At 36.4% G+C, this 19,172-nt stretch overlaps 1 protein-coding gene across 4 annotated transcripts in view; it reads right to left on the reverse strand.

Annotated features, from left to right (window-relative positions):
* The window catches only part of dock8 (dedicator of cytokinesis 8), a 99,216-nt gene that overhangs the window by 11,418 nt on the left and 68,626 nt on the right, over nucleotides 1–19,172 (reverse strand). For 3 of the 4 annotated variants that reach the window (XM_021478460.3, XM_001920072.9, XM_009304069.5), the window contains 10 exons: nucleotides 18,973–19,107; nucleotides 13,492–13,644; nucleotides 8,267–8,425; nucleotides 6,483–6,583; nucleotides 6,021–6,213; nucleotides 5,715–5,858; nucleotides 3,474–3,605; nucleotides 2,329–2,463; nucleotides 2,053–2,142; nucleotides 1,620–1,856 (listed from right to left, as the gene is read on the reverse strand). In XM_021478460.3, the coding sequence (XP_021334135.1) occupies nucleotides 1,620–1,856; nucleotides 2,053–2,142; nucleotides 2,329–2,463; nucleotides 3,474–3,605; nucleotides 5,715–5,858; nucleotides 6,021–6,213; nucleotides 6,483–6,583; nucleotides 8,267–8,425; nucleotides 13,492–13,644; nucleotides 18,973–19,107 (1,479 nt within the window). Of the gene's footprint in view, nucleotides 1–1,619; nucleotides 1,857–2,052; nucleotides 2,143–2,328; nucleotides 2,464–3,473; nucleotides 3,606–5,714; nucleotides 5,859–6,020; nucleotides 6,214–6,482; nucleotides 6,584–8,266; nucleotides 8,426–13,491; nucleotides 13,645–17,073; nucleotides 17,271–18,168; nucleotides 19,108–19,172 lie in introns of those variants that run through there. The other variant, XR_012384431.1, reaches the window with a different exon arrangement.

The raw sequence follows: 19,172 nt of genomic DNA on the forward strand, positions 1-19,172 counted from the left end.
AATTCTTGCTATGAGTGTGAAACTGCAGAAAATTTTACCCAATTGTGTAATGAACATTTCATTCGCAGTGTTAACATGACTGACGCAACATTGGTTGTATTTATTTTTTTAAATAGGAAAGATTCCTCACTGTGTAAAACTTATGCTGAATAAGTTGGCGGTTCATTCCACTGTGGTGCCCCTCATTAATAAAGGGACCAAGCCGAAAATAAAGAAAGTGAATGAAAAATTCCTGAAAATTTCGGACTGAGCGATAGACAGGGCTGCACGATTACTCAAAATGAAATGGAGCAATTCAGAAAAAATTTAATAATTCTCATGCACATCTTGTAAGGAAAACACGGCTCTGTGATAAGTAATGAATATCCTCTGAAAGCCAAAGGGCATCTCACAGAATTATTTATTTCAGACACTCGACTGAAGTTTTGAGGTGAGTTTTTATTTAATAAATTTTTTTTATGAGGTGAGAACATGGTATTTGTGTGTGCTTTCAAGTGAACAGCAACACAGGGCTGTAGTTTACTGAAAAGCTTTACACAAACAGCTGAATTGTTCTCTTTGATATCAGGATTGTGGCGATTAAATCATCTGCAATTTTGGGCATAGCTTGTCAGTAAACTATGGCTCTGTGTAGTAAACGCTACTCCACCTGGAAGTAGATGCTGGAGATTTACTGTCAACTACAGAGACTGTTTTACTAACAAAATAAGCATTAATATTTTCTTCGATTAATCGTGCAGACCTAGTGTGCAAGGACCTTTAAAGAGATTAGCTGGGTAGTCATTAACCAAATAAAAATCTAAAATATGGCCTAATGAACATACACTGCCTGACAAAAGTCTTGACGCCTATCCAATTTTTAGGAACAACAAATAATAGACTTCTAGTTGATCATTTGCTATAAGAAGTGCCTTATATGAAAGGCAAAGGCCTCTAGATTATGCTTATTTCACCAAAATAAAAAAGGATCATGCCTTGATTTTTAATTATTTAATTAAGACAGTAAGGTCTGACTTTGCTAAGACAAAAGTCTTGTTACTTAACAGAAATAATGTACAGTGTAGAATATAAAGTCATGGTGCAGTGGAAAAAGCACTGTGTTTGACTATCTGTGCAGATCTCTTGCAATTTTTCCTTCACCAAACTTGACTGATTTCTGTGAGAATCTTGGGTCCATGTGGGTTCCAGTAGGTCTTCTGCTGCATTTGTGATGATTGCAGTTCAACAGATGATTCATCAGACAAATCTACCTGATCTGACAAAATGATTTCCAAATGATCAACTAGAAGTCAAGTTATTATTTGTTGCTCTTACAACTGGAATCGACGACAAGACTATTGTCAGGTAGTGAATTTGAACATGTATGAACATATTTGTAATTCCAACAGATGAAACTATGTGAACAGATTGTATGCAGACTGCCACTTTTGCAATGTTTTGAAATACATGTTGCATATATGACATATTTAATCTATGTGAAATGAAAACATGAATTTGTATATCATAGGTAATTAGCATATATTGCCATATGTCAGATTTCTATACAGGTTAGACACAGTTCTCAAACTAGCCCTGCAGATGAAGCAAAGAATGGAGTATTGTATCCAGATGCTCATTACCTCCTCCTTTTGAATGACGTTAATTCGTGTTTTGATGTAGGGGAAGGCATGCATAGTGGTAAGGATGGTTTTCCGCTTGTATTGCTCGTTGAGTTCTCCTCTGGGCCGCCCACTCTTTGTGAACGGCGTGGTGTACATGAAGCGGCGAAGGTTGAAGTTCTTCTCAAAGTTGGTGAGGCGGTCTTTCATCTCATAGTCGTCAAAGTAAGGCTCCACAAAGGTGATCTGTATGTACGCCTGGTGTGAAATGCAAAAATCAACACATTTTGTCACAGGCACTTAAAGGAAACATAAATCGCTAAAGGTAACATTAGTTAAATGAGGCAACGGAGATTTGACTGCTGACAGACTTTCAAGGCTAATGAGGGTCACACTGAAGAAAGCTTTCGTTTGTAATCGTGTTTACATTGGCAGGACATTTGATGAGAAGTACCTTGTTGGGACTCAGCTTGTTTCGGTCTACTGGTGTGGAATCTTTAATCATTTCCAAAACGCCATCACCAAAGCACTGACTGTAGAAGTTCTGCAAAAGTAGAAGACAAAGAGAAGTCTTGGTCAAACAAAACGTGAGTGAAAATGTCAGACCACATTAGACTTCTAAAACGATCAAAACATCTGACTGAAAAGTTAAGAAATACTTCAAACTTCACAATTTATCTTTAATCGCAAACGGATTTCAGAACTTCACAGGTTTCCAGAGAAATTTCACCTCGAGCCGGTGGGATATCTCTGGTAAATGGGTGATTCCTGGCTCTTTGTAGATAAATTCTTGCTCATCCAGGTCTCCAAATTTAGAGCCATAAAATCCCACGCGGAAGTAGGTTCCAAACATCCTCTTATGACCCTGAAGAAGTAAAAATAAACATTTAGCTAAAAGACGGTGGCTGACACGTAATCATGCATGATTTTAGGACCAAATTTATCCAAATGAACGTTTTCCACTTGTTTTAATGACTTTTTGTCTGTGCAAATATTTTTCAGTGTTGTAAATACAACAAAGGTTATTGGAGTATGTCTAAATGAAAATACTATACAAGCCTTTAGACTTCTTTCCACATTTAATTCAGTGTTTTTTTATATTTATTTTAATATTTTATACATGTGTATTTAAATAAATTATATACAGTGTTCAGCATTATTGAGTACACCCCATTTTAAAAGTAAATATTTTTATTCATTTCTCAATGAATGTAAGCTATGTATTTTGATGCATTTAAACAAAAGAGACTTATTAAACAGATATATTTAATTAAAATAATATTTTGGTCAGCAAATATATTTAGAAAATGAAAGATAATACAACTAAAATCAAGCATAATATTGCAAAAAAATTTGACTTTTTTTTTTTGCTTCTCTTGATTTTGAATTTGTATTTAATATTTTTATATGACATATAAATTTGGATGTACTAGTTTTTGGACCATTATTGTAAGTTTATTTTGTTAGATAAGCTCCAGATTTGCTTCAGTACTGACTAATCTAATGTACAGTATATGCACAAATAAAATATTATATAGCTTTCTATTAAAAATATGAATGTAAAAGAGAGATTTTTGATGAGTGTACTTATATATGCTGAGCACTGTCCTTTTATAATTAATTTTAATATTACAAAATAATATTTTCTGTGACTTGTTTAAACTGGGGTCAGTAAACTAAAGGTAAAAAAGTGTTTAAGTATTATTTATGAACATGTTGTTTAAAATCATTACAGAAGATGCATAGCACGTCTAAGCATGTCATCTTGCCTATTTCTACAGAACTGCCTACATATGTATATATCATGATGGCATTAGACAGCTTCTTCCTGCCAGGCAGACTCGTGTAGGAGGACATGTCATTTGTATGCTTTACCTTCTGAATGATGTTGTCAAAAGCCCTTTGGAGCTTGTCATGTGTGGAAGCGAGTTTCCGGAAATCTCTGTGGGCCTCCAGTATAGGCACGATTACCTTGTACACCTCATTAACTGCCTCAAACAACCCGCCCTGTAAGTGAACAATGGAGGCAATGAACACCAATATATATAATGGTTAATAATGTGATCATTAAACTTTTACATTATTTTGATAAAGAAAAACTATTTTATCCTTATCATTTGGAAATTAACTATAAATATTATATATCTAATATAATAAATATGATTCATATTTAACCAATCATATCATTATCACTTATTACAAATATTTAAATAAAACAATACTTTGTACGTACTTGTTCATTTGTATTTAATATGCAATATGTATTTAATGTAATGCACGTGTAATGAAATTTATGTAGCTTATATATTATTTTATAAATGATATCATAAATATATACTATTTATCATGAATACGTATACAAACAATTTTAATGACTTTTTTTTACATATTTTAGAAACATAAAAATGAATATTAAACTTAAAAATAATAGTATAAAATAAAAAATGCATTACAATAAATCTAAAATGGGTGCATTTAAAACGAATCGTTTGTATACACTAACCGGCCACTTTATTAGGTACACCTGTCCAACTGCTCGTTAATGCAAATTTCTAATCTGCCAATGGCAACTCGATGCATTTAGGCATGTTGACATGATTGAGACGATCTGCTGCAGTTCAAACCAAGCATCAGAATGGGAAAGAAAGGTATTTAAAGGCAGATCTCAATGGGATGTGTTGAAACAAGAGATTAGCATCATGAATGTACAGCCGACAAATCAGCAACTGTGTGATGGTATCATGTCAATAAGGACCAAAATCTCTGAGGAATATTTCCAATACCTTGTTTAACCTATGCCACAACGGATTAAGGCAGCTCTGAAGGCAAAAGGGGGTTCAGCCCGGTACTAGTAAGGTGTACCTATTAAAGTGGCCAGTAAATGTGTGTCTGTAATATATTTCACATATATGCACACGCATAATAAGCTCAAGCAGCTAATATATACATTACTTTTATTATATGTATATATAATACATATAATACATACTATAATCGTTTATATTACTTTAATTAATTGTAATATTCATAATAATTCATAAATACAAAACGAAATGCCAGTCTATATATATATATATATATATATATATATATATATATATATATATATATATATATATATAAACTAATATAAACTAATATAAACAATGAAATAATATAAAAAATTACAGTATAATATTATGTGAACTAATATTATCATCCCTACAAATATGAGAATTGTGATAAATTAGCTGCACGGTGATATAGAAAAAAATAGAATAGCAGGTCACACTTTATTTTGATGGTCCATTTGTCCGTTTGTTGAATTTAAATTACATTGCATCTACATGCCAACTTATACTCATTAGATTATAAGTAGACTGTTAGGGTTGGGGTTAGTGTAAGTTGACATGTACTCAGGGCCGGCGCGTCCATAGAGGCGACCTAGGCGGCCGCCTAGGGCGGCAATATAGAGAGGGTGGCATCCGCGACACCTCCCTTACCACCCGCGTCCTCAGTTATGTCCGCGACACCTCCCTCACCACCCGCATCCTCAGTTTTGTCCGCAACACCTCCCTCACCACCCATGTCCTCAAATATATTCACGCATAGGCGACAGAATAGAGGGCAGCGTCAGCGACACCTCCATTCAGCACCCGCGTGTCCTCAGTTATATCCGCGCATAGGGCGGCAGAATTGAGGTCCCAACACCCGCGCGTCCTCAGTTATATCCGCGCATAGGGTTGGCAGAATAGAGAGCTCAGTGTCAGTGACACCCCCCTCCCTCCCTCAGCACCCGCGCGTCCTCAGTTATATCCGTGCATAGTGCGCTGGAAAAGAGGTCCGCGACACCTCACTTCATTTTCATAACCGGTCACTTTCGTTTTCACATTGGGGTTGAGGGCGGCATGATCTTCTTCTGCCTAGAGCGGCAGTTCAGCTTGCTCCGGCCCTGCATGTACTTGCAAAGTTGCTTATAGTCAGTTAAATGTTTGTTGAATGTCTGCATCAACAGATATTAAGCAGACAGTCTACTCAAATGGACCATCAAAATAAAGTGTTAATAAAGTGTTACCGACATAAAAGAAGATGGTTTTTGGAAAGGTTTGTTGGCACCTTGCTCCAAAGATAACTCACATTGCTGAATAGCTCGGCAGCCTGTTCCAGAAGCCCTACTAGGCCATTTTCGGTGAAGTAGCGTCCTGAGCAAACCCCATCCTCGTCTGGAGACAATATGTCGTCTGAGACTGCAGACTCCTCCAGCACATTAGGAGAGATGTTCTGGTGGGGGGAGACAATTATTTACCACAGTCGGACATGGATTTCATTTAGACTGAGCCGTGTGTACGGGTTCGAAGAGCAGCCGAGACATAATTCACGCCTACTGTTGTTTTTCGGAAAGGGAGCAGATTCGAGCGTTTCCTACTCATGATAATAACTCACTTGAAAGGTGACGCTGCCCACAGGCAAGTATTTGTGATCCTCCAGCATGCTGAGATATTCAGCCACCAGGGCTGCGGCGTGAACCAGACACATGGCCGACTCAGTGAAGCACTTCCTGCCGTTGTGTTTCTCTGCCATGTTTTGAAGCCAGGTTAGACGCAGGTCTGGAGAAGTCTGGTAGCCCTTCGCGATCCTGGAGCCAAAGCAAACCATAGGTTAATGCTCTGAGCAAATAAACAACATTTTGTTCCTAATATCAAAAGAACAGTGTGGACTGGCATATTCACACAAGTTATTGCACATGTGAGGCACACTGCGGGGCTCAAATGTGCCACTCGGTTTCCATGGTGAGTCCAAAAACAGTAGACAAACAGTAGAAACCACAGTCAAATGGAAAGCAGAGAAGAAAACCACAGGCCTGGGATCCCAAAGGCAGATGCAGACTTGGGTTTAGCTGTGTACCTATACATGAGGTCCATAAGCATCTCGGGATCTTTCTGGAACTCCTTCATCTTGACTGTATCTGAGAGGATACTGTTTAGGTTCCTCAGGAGTTCATCTACCTGTTAAGATAGAGGTATTTCATTACAATAGATTGGTTGGATGACTAAAGATCTACACCAGGAGTGTTCAATCCTCTTTCTGGGGATCTACACACCTTCAATTCCAGTCCTGATTCAACATTTCTGTCTGTAAATATCAACTGCTCCTTGTGATCTTATTTAAAAGATTTAGGTATGTTTACTTTGGTTTGGAGCTGAACTTTTGAAAGAAGGCAGATCTCCAGAAACAGTATTGGGCTCTCCTAATCTAAAAACTTTAGGCCAGGTGTGTAAAATCCTGCTCCTAAGGGCAAAATCCTGGGGTTAGCGGGATTTCACCAAGTAGGATCTGTTAATGAATTAACAATTATGTTGACCCTTGAGCATTGTTCCAATCAGTCAATGAGATTTTTACATTTTATGTTAGGTTTAGGCTTGCATTAAGGATTATGCACTTATACGTAAGTGTTATCTATTTATCCCCTCTGAGTTTGAGAAAATTGTACAGTTTAGGTTAGGTTTAGGGTATGGATTAGGAATGGGTTATATTCCTATTTATTATATTGGAATTATGTTCCAGGATCAATCTAGGTCAGGGGTGGGCAAACTCAGTCCTGGAGGGCTGGTGTCCTGCACAGTTTAGCTCTAACTCTAATCAATTGCACCTGCTTATAGATTTCTAGTGATCTTGAAGACCCTGATTGGCTTGTTCAGGTGTGTTTGATTAGTGTTGGAGCTAAACTGTGCAGGACACCCGCCCTCCAGGGCCGAGTTTGTCCACCCCTAACCTAGAGGTTATTCCAGGATCGCATCCTACTTGCCAAAAATCACACCCACCACATCCTAGAAAGTTTAGTTCCAACTTCCTACAACACACTTGGTGGGACGTTTCTGGTAAGTCTGAAGATCTGTTTATCTGGTTTAAATTTTTAGTATTTAATCAGCTTTGGAGCTGACTGTTGCAGAAGCAGATCTCCAGAAGTCTAAATTTGAGGAGGCCAGGGTTTTACGATCATGCTCATGGAGGGGCAATGCTCTAGAATGAAGTCACCCTTATACCCTCATTGACTAAATTATTCCAATAATATAGTCCACTTAAAGGAGTTAATGTAAACGGGATGGTGATTTTGAGCACTGAGTGCACTGAAATTGATGTGGTTTTGTTTGTTTTTTGCTGGTTGATAAATCCCTCAGACTAATTAGATTTTCAACTACTTGTTCAGACCCTGTGATAGTTATTAAACACTAAACGGCCTGTCTATTTATAATCAAACAAAGTATTTGATTACTGTCATGTATATTAATGTTAATATAACAATTAAATAACTTATTTAGAAACATACAGATGCAGAAATTCATTCGGCATGTGAACTCTCACAGTGCATCATGGGTATTCTATAGCCGTTGAGTGTACATCAGTTATACACCTGTTATTGCATTGCATTGTGGGATTGATTAGGTGCGCTTCAGAATGTCCATTATGGTCTTGTACGCCACTACAAATGGTGGCTTCTTCAAATACTGCACTTTTTAAAGGTATAGAGAATGATTTTAGATACAGTCCTGGAGAATTCAGATCCAATCAACCCCAGCACACTTGTATGTAAATTTCTATTGAGTTCGAAGAGCTGATTAGCAAGATCAGGAGAAGATTAGCAAGATCATAGTTAGCAGAACTATGATCTGCTTTTAGTCAAACTGTACCTGTGAGGGCAGCTGTGTAGACTGCATTTCGGTGTCCTCTTCAGCATATGCCAGGATAGTTCTGAAAGAGCGGCGTAGATACTCTTCGTGGATGTCTGAAGACTTGCCGACCAGTGAGGCCAAAGACATTGTCACCTGCATCTTGACTCTGGAGAAGTTCTGCAAAGGCAAATAATGTGGTCAAGGTTTGTCCAATTTGCACAGTTTACCCCTTTCCCAATAGATGCTGAAGCTATACCATCTTTTGAAATACTACTTAAATTTGTAGTAACCAAAAACTCTGGAGAACTTAATCCTGGTGCAAACATGATATGGTTCTGTGAGCAATGACAGTATCATGCAGGTTTGTGTATTTGGGTTACTAAATCAGAGATTATTTTGAGTCTGACTCTATAAAATGATTCCCAGTGCTTCATGGAAGTAGGCAGATGTAAACCTCCGGCTGTACTCGCCCTGTTTCATGTGGGATTTGAAGAATTTCATGAGGCAAGAGGAATGAGGTTTACCAACACAGCTCTTACTATCTGCCTACTGTTATACTAACTACTGTAAGTGAACTGCCATCCGGGTCATGGCACCATTGCAATCATTAATCGATGCAGCCCTCTTCAAGCCAGATTCAAACAGCATTAAGAAGGTGAAGGTGTGAGGAATATAGACACAGCTCTTAGCTGGCACCATTGCACATGCAATAAAGTGGTAAAGTTTGATGTGATTTGTGAATTTAATTCTTGATTTTCTTTGTTGAATGAGGAATTTCATGATTTCAGGAATTTATGTTTTGACCAGATTTGCAAACAGCGATTTTTGATTTAATTTTAATTTAATTCAATTAAGGTCATAATCGAACTAAACAGAAATCAGATTAAGACATGTTTAGTATGCAGATTTAAGTCACATTATTGAAGTGCAGTACAGACATGTATACACCTTAATCAAACTGTTACCTTCGTGTAGAATTTTCGCTGCATTTTGCAACAGGATATTCCATACACACAAGGCAGCTTGACACTATTCTCAGCACCTACCAAGTCAGTGAAGGACCACAGACACCTGCATCATGAAATGCAGAGTTTTTTTTCCCCATAGAGCATGCGGTATCAAATTCCATCAAAACTACACTCTTCCAGAGTTCATACTCGCATCCAATATCTCGTTTGTCACGGGGGAATGAATGAAATGTTACTAAATGAAAGTGAAAGTGCCAAACTGCAGTTAAAGTTGACAAACTAAAAATGAAAAACCTGAAATTACATGAAACTCCAGAAAAAACGTGGACAGCGCAGTGACGCAATGACATTCGTCGAATTATGTGTTATAACTTGAAAACTGTATCATGAAAGGAACATTCAAAAAGCAACTCATGAAAACACCTAATCAGTGGTGTAAAGTAACTAATTACAAATACTCAAGTTACTGTCATTGAGTAGTTTTTCTTAGAAATTTTAATTTACTAAGTCGTATAAAAAATGTGAACTTTTACTTTTCCTTGAGTACATTTTTAGTGCAGTATCTGTACTTTTACTCTCACAACTTTCCTTCAACCTGCAGTTACTACTTTATTTTTTCTTGTCTATGGGAATTAGAACAATCAGTCCTGTGATTCCCGTCCAATCAAATCACACATAGAAGGTAAATTGCACCATAATGAACTACTTCAAGACATGTGCACTTTACATAGCAGCAAACTGTTTGGAAGCATTAAAAGTGTCCAAGAAGATGTCCAAAATCTATACACACATTGACCCAGAGATTGTTTAGATCAGGGAGGCCCAAACACAGTCCTGGAGGACCGATGTCCTGCAGATTTTAGTTCCAACTTGCCTCAACACACCTGCACGGATGTTTCTAGAAAGTCTAGTATGAGATTGATAAGCTAGCCTAGGTGCTTCTAATTGGGATTGGAACTAAACTTTGCAGGACACCGGCCCTCCAGGACCGAGTATGGGCACCCCTGGTTTAGATGCGTGTCACTGATGAGAAGATGATGGATTTTTACTGTATGATGACCGAAATGGCCTTAAACACCCAGCAGGCACAAGACGTCAACGTGCCGTCAGATTGAATTTGTACCCTAATGTCGTGGAGACTCTGCATTTTGTTTGGAAATGAAAATCGGGTTTACATCAGAACTCAACGTCAGCCCGATGTCAATGTCCAACGTCCAACCTAAAACCAACCAAATATCACCATCTAATGATGTTACAGCTTGACTTTGTGTCAACGTAACCACTATGACATCTATCAGACGTTAAATTTTGGTTGCCATAACTGCTGAATAAATGTCAGTATTTAAACATCAATATGATGTTGGTTTAAGATGTTGGCTAGACATTGGATTTTGGTCACTTTCTAACAACCTAAATTCAACCAAATATCAATGTCATTTGATGTCATTATTGGACATCAAAATAATGTTGTCCTTATTATTATTCCTTATGTTGCTGTGGCTAGATATTAAATTTTGGTCACCTGACATCACTACCTAAATCTAACCTAATATTAACATCCTATGACATTGTGTGCCTGCTGGGCAATAACTAAATGCACTACAGAATGTTACGTTTACACACATCCACAAATTACATGTAATTGCATCAACTTTTAACAGCATAATACTCACTACTCATGAGTACTTTTAAAAGGGCTACTTTTTACCCCTACTTTGAGTAATATTTACAACCGGTACTTTTACTCTGTTCACAATACATTTTTAGGCAAGTAATGGTACTTTTACTAAAGTATGCTTTTTCAGTTCTCTTTCCACCACTGACCTTAATCATATTATTGTCTTATTCATATTAAGAAAATAATTTGATTACTGATGTCCATGTTAACGTAGCCACTGTGTAAAGTACTAGCATCCAATACTCATCTTTATAATTTAATATAGAAGTGTATAATATAGAATTAACTAGTAATAATTGATGTGGACATTTTTCATTTCCTGCAAAATTTAATTCAGAAATGTAAGTGGCTTTTTAATCACACTGACAACTTTCAAATCTCATTCACACTCATGGGGCAACCAAGCGGCAACCTCCAGCTCTCCCTTGTGATGCTTATACGGAAGTAACTGAAACTACAATTCATCTTAACTGCACTAATCCTGGCTCCATAATAGAGCACATTTTTATTGAGCCCACTGTTAAAATGGATAACTTTACAGCAGACAAAAAGGTGTTTACAGCCTGGTACAAAAAAAGATTTTAGTTCATATAGGTAATATTACCCTTCATGACAACTGTGAGGAGCTGAAATTTTTTAATAACTCATCTGTTTCATTTTTATTAAGTTATATTAAGTCTGCATAATCAAGGGCGTGGCCACTTGAGTGACAGCTAGGTTTTGCTAGTTGCCGTTACTTTACTTCGGCAGATTCCGGCTGATTAGACGCTGAACTCGGCATGTACATTGTATTTTTGTATTATGTGGTTTTACACAGTAAGTTGCTTTTTGGAAGCATTTGTGAACAATGTTTAGTGGCTCAGTGTATTACAACAGTGTTTTTAAAGACTAAACACTTTATTTATATAGTACACAACTAAGCACATGTGGTCAGAACACAAACGAGTCGCAGGTAATGATATATTAAATGTTCCTCCCAAAGAAAAGCCTGTCTAAGCAACATGCTAGCAGGCGTCTGTAGCTCCGCTCATGCTCCGCCTCTTTGCCCTTGTTTGGTAACACCTCGGTTAGAGCGATGACGCGTGAACAAAATGGCGCTGGTTGGCTACGACCACTTGTAGCTTTTTTTTTTTCTTTAATTATTTTTTTTTTACTTGTAGCTTCATTTGTGCTCTTCAGAAACCTATGGGTGATGTTACGGATACTACGTCCATATCTTTTACACTCTATGGGGGCAATAAATGCCATATTAATACATTATGCAACAGCTATAAGGTCAGCAATGTTTTCATATAGTTCTCAAATTACGTTCTTGTCATATTACCTCAACAAAAAAAAACTCACAAGGGCTACGTATTTTGCTTTTTTGTCAGTTTTAGATCTTCTTTTGTGTTCCACAGTAAAAAATAAATGATACAGCAGAAAAAACAAAACAAAAAGCGCTCTGGGGTAAGTTCAAATGTATGGTCGGTGCTCTTTGGGTAAGGGATTCATCAAATCTACAACAAGAATCAGTCCAAGGCACTCGAGTAAAGTGAAAAAATTTTTTCACTTTACTCGAGTGCCTTGGACTGATTCTTGTTGTAGATTTAATAAATGATACAGGTTTGAAAAGAGCAAAAGTGTGAATGTCAAAAGCATCATGACCACAGAGGTCTGATTACTGCCTGAGGTTTCCCCATTTAGAAAACAGCCCATCCCTCAGCGGTTCCTGTCAACCAGAGCTGTGTCATTTATCAGGACTGGCCCTGCTGAGGTTACTGAAGGTTACATTGTCAGATACAGGTGTTAGGCTGTGAAAGGAATCACCACACCGCTAGGCCATCGCTGTCATAGTCTCAGATCATTGATTCCAGGGGAGGCTTGAGCCAGGGGCTGAAAATGCTCCATCCATCTTGCTTAGCATCAGGAAACTGCAAAATGATCCCCCATTAACCCCTGTATAATTGCCAATGGATCATTTCAATGGCACCATTATGTTAAATTGAGCGTATGCGCGAAGCATCTCTGGATGTCGGCAATCTCGCATCTAGGTCAGTTTTACCGTGAAGAACGGCTCGACATCGACAGCGCTGAGAAGATTAATTCCGAATTTGTGCTCAAACCTGACTTCACTGTTTCCACCGTTTAATCAAATGTGAGAAAAGGAGCCTGAGGAAGCATAAAAACGTAAAACAGAGAGGAGGAGAAAGACGGCCTGTCGCTAAAAGGAATCAGCATGACTTATTCAAGGTTACACTAACGACAGTGCTGACTGCTGGAGCCTTTTACAAACCAAACAAGCAAACAAACAGACAGACAGGGAGAGAAATCCATCCTTTCCCCATTAAAGATGAATGAGATGGCAAACAACATGGCCATCTGGTAGGGGAGGGTTTGAGGGGGGTGAGAAATTGAGTAAACAGAGGAAATAGTCCAGCCATCAGCCCTGGTGCACAAAGAAAAGCGAACAACGAGCTACGACGGGCTCATGTTATCAGACAAAGAGAAGATTAACTTTACAGAGGGCACCGTCAACGTCTGTGTCATTTCAACTGAGAAAAGACATGAAGGTGGAAGTGGCTGGTAATAGAGGTGTTGAGGGATGGTTGTCTTACGCTAGCTGAGCTGTAGCTGTATCTCATGATCAGGTAGAGCGTAGCGCAAGCCTGACTCCTGTTGCCGTCCACACAACTGCTGCAGTAATGAAGAACCTTCTGGCACAGGTCTGCACACTGCTCGGCCTCCTCCTCGAACAACAGGTCGCCAAACTGAAAGATATTATCACAGTGTAATCGATATTATAAATACTGCACAAGGTTTGGTACAATTTTCATGCTTTGCTGATCTTTAGTAAAACAAACATTGGAAAGTTCACTCAAAGCAGAAAATTCTGTCATCGCTTACTGACCCTCAACTCGATCCAAATCTGTTTCTGTTTCCTTCATGTTTTGAACACAAAAGAAGACTTTGTAAATAACGTTAGAAACCAGTACTTATTTACAATTATATTTTAACTACTATGGATGTCAAACGCTACATATTTACAACATTCTTCAAAATATCTTATTTTGTGTTCATCAGAAGAAAAAAACAATAAAGATCTGGAACACCCGCTTCAAATGTTATTACTCTTCAGAATGGCCATTATCAGTGGTTATCAGCTGATAGATATGGGCCAGTAGGGGCTATCTATGCCTATTATAAGGGCTTTTATCATTTATTCACATGGTTAATCAGCTATGCTAATAGAGATGACTCCAGATCCAGATCTGCTTTTACATTTCTTTGACGGTTGGGTATAGGGTTGGGGTAGGGGTAGATGCTAATAAAATACAATTAATGAGTAATTTAATACATAATATATTAATTCCCGTGGTTAATCAGCTATACTAATCGAGAAGACTCCACATCCAAATCTGTTTTAACATTACTGTGATGGTTGGGGCAGGGGTAGACGTTAATGATTAAGCATGTGGATGGATTATAACAGAACTCTAAGCCGACCAGTATATATACACACACACACACACACACACACACACACACACACACACACACACACACACACACACACACACACACACACACACACACACACACACACACACACACACACACACACACACACAGTTGAAGTCAGAATTACTAGCCCCCTTTTGATTTTTTTTCTTTTTTTAATATTTCCCAAATGATGTTTAACAGAGCAAGGACATTTTCACAGTATGTCTGATAATATTTTTTTCTTCTGGAGGAAGTCTTATTTGTTTTATTTCGGCTAGAATAAAAGGTAACACTTTAAAATAACTATCCATTATAACTAGTTAATAGATCATTAATAAACTGTTAATTAATGAGCTTTAAATGACTTGTTAAATAAAAGTTAATAGTTTGTTAATTATTTGTAACTGTGCCTTATAGATGGCCAATAGATAACTTACAAGCTGTTAGTTAACAAGTTGTAAATGACTTGTTAACTGTATTTTAATGATTTATAACTATACCTAATAAATTAGTAATAGATCATGAACATGCTGTTAGTAAATTACTTACTAAAGACTTGTTAAGGATCAGTTAATAGTTTATGGATGTTATTGGGACGTTCTTCTAAAGTTGCTACAAATCATCATTTATTAACTGTTAGTAAATGAGGAATAGTTGCAACTTTAGAAGAACGTCCCAATAACACACATAAGCTAATAACTAACAGTTAACTAATATATTAACTAATGTGTTAACCATCTACTAATACCAGAGAAACTTTGTAGAACAGCAAATTATGGAACAAGTTCAAGCTACAGAAATTTGATGTATTTAAACAAAATTAAATTACATTAAATTAAATTATTAATTAAATTAAAATATAAAATGTTTGTACCTTAACCTTGTTCCACTCATAGGCTGTGTGTTGTATTTTACCACAGAAACTCCACAGATGAAATGTTGAACGTTGTGTTTAATGTATAGAAACACACATACTGAGCAATCACATGGCAGAACAGCAGTATACAACAGAATACAAACCCATGAGCTTTGGCCACTTTTTGTGCTAAACATGAAAACAAAACAAATAAAAATTTATTTTATTAGAAAAGTTCTACAAACATTTCACTGGTTTTATTAGATACGTAAACTATGAACAAATCATCAGTAAAGTATGAGTTAATATATTAGTTAAGTGCTATTTATTAGCTTATGTGTGTTATTGAGACGTTCTTCTAAAGTTGCAACTTTTCCTCATTTACTAACAGTTAATAAATGAAGAATAGTTGCAACTTTAGAATAACGTCCCAATAACATATATAAACTATTAAGTGATACTTAACAAGTCTTTAGTAACTAATTTCCTAACAGATTAGGTCATGATCTGTTACTAATTTATTAGGTATGGTTATAAATCATTAAAATACAGTTAACAAGTCATTTACAACTTGTTAACTAACAGCTTGTAAGTTATCTATTGGCCATCTATAAGGCACAGTTATAAATAATTAAACTATTAACTTTTATTTAACAAGTCATTTAAAACTCATTAACAGTTTATTAATGATCTATTAACTAGTTATGATGGATAGTTATTCTAAAGTGTTACCGAATAAGAGCAGTTTTACATTTTTTAAAAACCAATTTTGGGACAAAATTATTAGCCCCTTTAAGCTAATTTGTTTTTAATAGTCTACAGAACAAACCATCGTTATACAATAACTTGCCTAATTACCCTAACCTGCCTGATTCACCTTATTAACCTAGTTAAGCCTTTAAATGTCACTTTAAACTGTACAGAAGTTTCTTGTAAAATATCAACTAAAATATTATTTACGGTCATCATGGCAAAGATAAAATAAATCAGTTAATAGAAATAGGTTTCTAAAACTATTATATGCTTAAAAATGTGGTGAAACAATCTTCCCTCCATTAAACAGAAATTTGGGAAAAAAATAAACAGGGGCGCTAATAAGTCCGGGGGGCTAATAATTCTGACTTCAACTGTGTGTGTGTGTGTGTGTGTGTGTGTGTATAATATATATATATTTATATATATATATATATATATATATATATATATATATATATATATATATATATATATTAATTTATTTATTGTCAACCATATAGTCTAATGTCTCAAAGAAACTACATCAAAAAAATAACTGTTCTTTGCTTTGACCTCATATTTTAAGTCTCTCTCTCTAACTTTGTTTTTTTGCTAGAGGGGTTAATTTTTGTTTTGACACAGTTTTGAATGTGTTTTGAAACACGTTTTCTGACAGCATACAATTATAAACCACAAATTAAACCTGCAGAAATCCAATCCCGATCTAGCCTACAGCTATATCATTATTTTAGTGTAGCTCATTCTTAACCCCCTAAAAAAGCTTTTATAAAGTTATGAATAAAAAACTAATTCAGTTTCAGCACATCTGAAAAAATAATGTGCGTACCGTCAGCAAAACTGCACATGACGCACGCAGTCAGTAACTCGTAGAGTTGGAGATTAACAGAGCCTTGGGGCAATAAATGCCAACAAATAGAACAAAAATACCTCAATAATTTATAACAAATGGGAAAAAATGCCCCAGCACAATTACACTAATCTATTATAGCTTTCACTATTTAAATGAGATATAAAAATGAATTAAAAGTGTCATTACATCTAAATCTGCTGACTGTTTTGTCACTTTTTTTTCTTTTCTTTTTTTGTAGTGTTGAGCATTACAACTAATCACACATGCTTCTGTTGGGCTTATGAATGCAATAGCCAATAAGAGAAATTTACTGTAGATTAGTCACCAGTTAAAACAATAAAACCTTGTTTAATGTACATATGATGTATCAGTTAACCTAAATAATAACAGCCAATACTAAAAAAATAAATAATACACTACCTGATAAAAGTCTTGTCGCCTATCCAAGTTTTAGGAACAACAAATACTAGACTTCTAGTTGATAATTTGGTATCAGAAGCGGCTTATATGAAAGGCAAAAACCTCTAGATTACGCTTAATTTACCAGAATGAAATATGATCATGCCTTGATTTTTAATTTAATTAGGACAATAGGGTTTAACTCACTTACCAGAAATAATGTACAGTATAGAATATAAAGTCATGGTGCAGTGGAACAAAGAATTAACAATGTGTTTGACTCCCATGAGCTTGGACGGCTGCATCCGTACATCTCTGCGATGACACAAATAACCTATTAATAAAGTCATCTGGAATTGCAAAGAAAGTGTTCTTGCAGGACTCCAAGAGTTCATCAAGATTCTTTGGATTCATTTTTAATGCCTCCTCTATCTTGCCCCAGACATGCTCAATAATGTTCAAATCTAGTGACTGGGCTGGCCAATCTTGGAGCACCTTGACCTTCTTTGCTTTCAGGAACTTTGATGAGTAGGCTGAAGTATGGGAAGGAGCGCTATCCTGCTGAAGAATTTGCCCTCCCCTGTGGTTTGTACTGTAATGGGCAGCACAAATGTCAGGCTGTTGATGTTGCCATCCATTCTGCAGATCTCTCTCATGTCCCCATACTGAATGCAAGCCCAAACCATGATTTTATCTTCCCCAAACTTGACTGATTAGAATCTTGGGTCCATGGGGGTTCCAATAGGTAAATGCAGTATTTGTGATGATTGGAATGCAGTTCAACAGATGATTCATCTAAAAAAAATCTACCTTCTGTCACTTTTCCAAATGATCAACTAGAAATTAAGTTATTTGTTGCTCTTACAACTGGAATTGGCGACAAGACTTTTGTCAGGTTTTTTTCTCATTTAAATAGTTTGCCAATAGTACCCAACTTTTGTCTAAATACATGCATGCCACATTAGAGTATCGTTTAATATTTGGTGAAATTTCATTGCAAAAATTCACCAAAATGAACAAAATTCTCCACAAATTATGTATGTGTGATTTTGATGGCTACTCTAGACAGACGTTTTTATTTCCAAACCATAAATGATGTCCCAGTACACCTGCGATGGTTTAAATGTTGGTAACAGTAACCATAATACTAAAATGAAAATGTTTCTAAATCATAAATGATGAAGGCTGTGGGTTGACCAAAAACTAAAATGTACCTCTGTGATAGTTAAAAAATGTATAAACAGATGCAAACTGAGGTCATTTTAATTTGAGATCATGTGGGGTTTTAAATCGAGATAACAATTAAGTATGCCACTCTATTTTATATTTATTTTGATTGTTTAAAGTATTTGGTTAAATTTAAAGAGATAGTTCACCCAAAAAAAGTAAGTTCTATTATCATTGACTTCACTTGAACACAAAAAATAAGTTGCTCTGGAAAATCCCCACTGACTTCCATAGTATTTTTCTCCATAATATGGAAGTCAATGGGTCCCAACAACCAGCATTCTTCAAAACATACTCTTTTGTGTTCTACAGAAGAAAGTAATACATTAATATAAAAAAGACGCAGGAGGAAAAAAAAATTAAAGTAATTTTTTCATTTTCTGGTGAACTATCCCTTTAAGTAAAACCTAAAATACCATAAAAGGCACTGGATTTATGGTAAAACATATCATAAAGGAGGTAAATATAAGGCTTTTAACAAAAAAAAATAATTCCTGCCCCTGGTACCTTGACAATGAGAGCCCTCAGAGTGCTGAAACAGTGCGACAAGTAGGTGGTGCTCTGATTACAGGTGAGCGAGTGCAGCAAAACCTTCAACACTCCGCCAACCACATTATCCTTACAGTCGGCCAGAGGAACTGCCTGAAAAATAAACCCCACACATTTATTCATTCTGCACTGCCAAAACATTATTCAAGTCCACAGTA

This window comes from Danio rerio, chromosome 8 (genome assembly GCF_049306965.1).
Source record: "Danio rerio strain Tuebingen ecotype United States chromosome 8, GRCz12tu, whole genome shotgun sequence".
Classification (NCBI taxonomy): domain Eukaryota; kingdom Metazoa; phylum Chordata; class Actinopteri; order Cypriniformes; family Danionidae; genus Danio; species Danio rerio.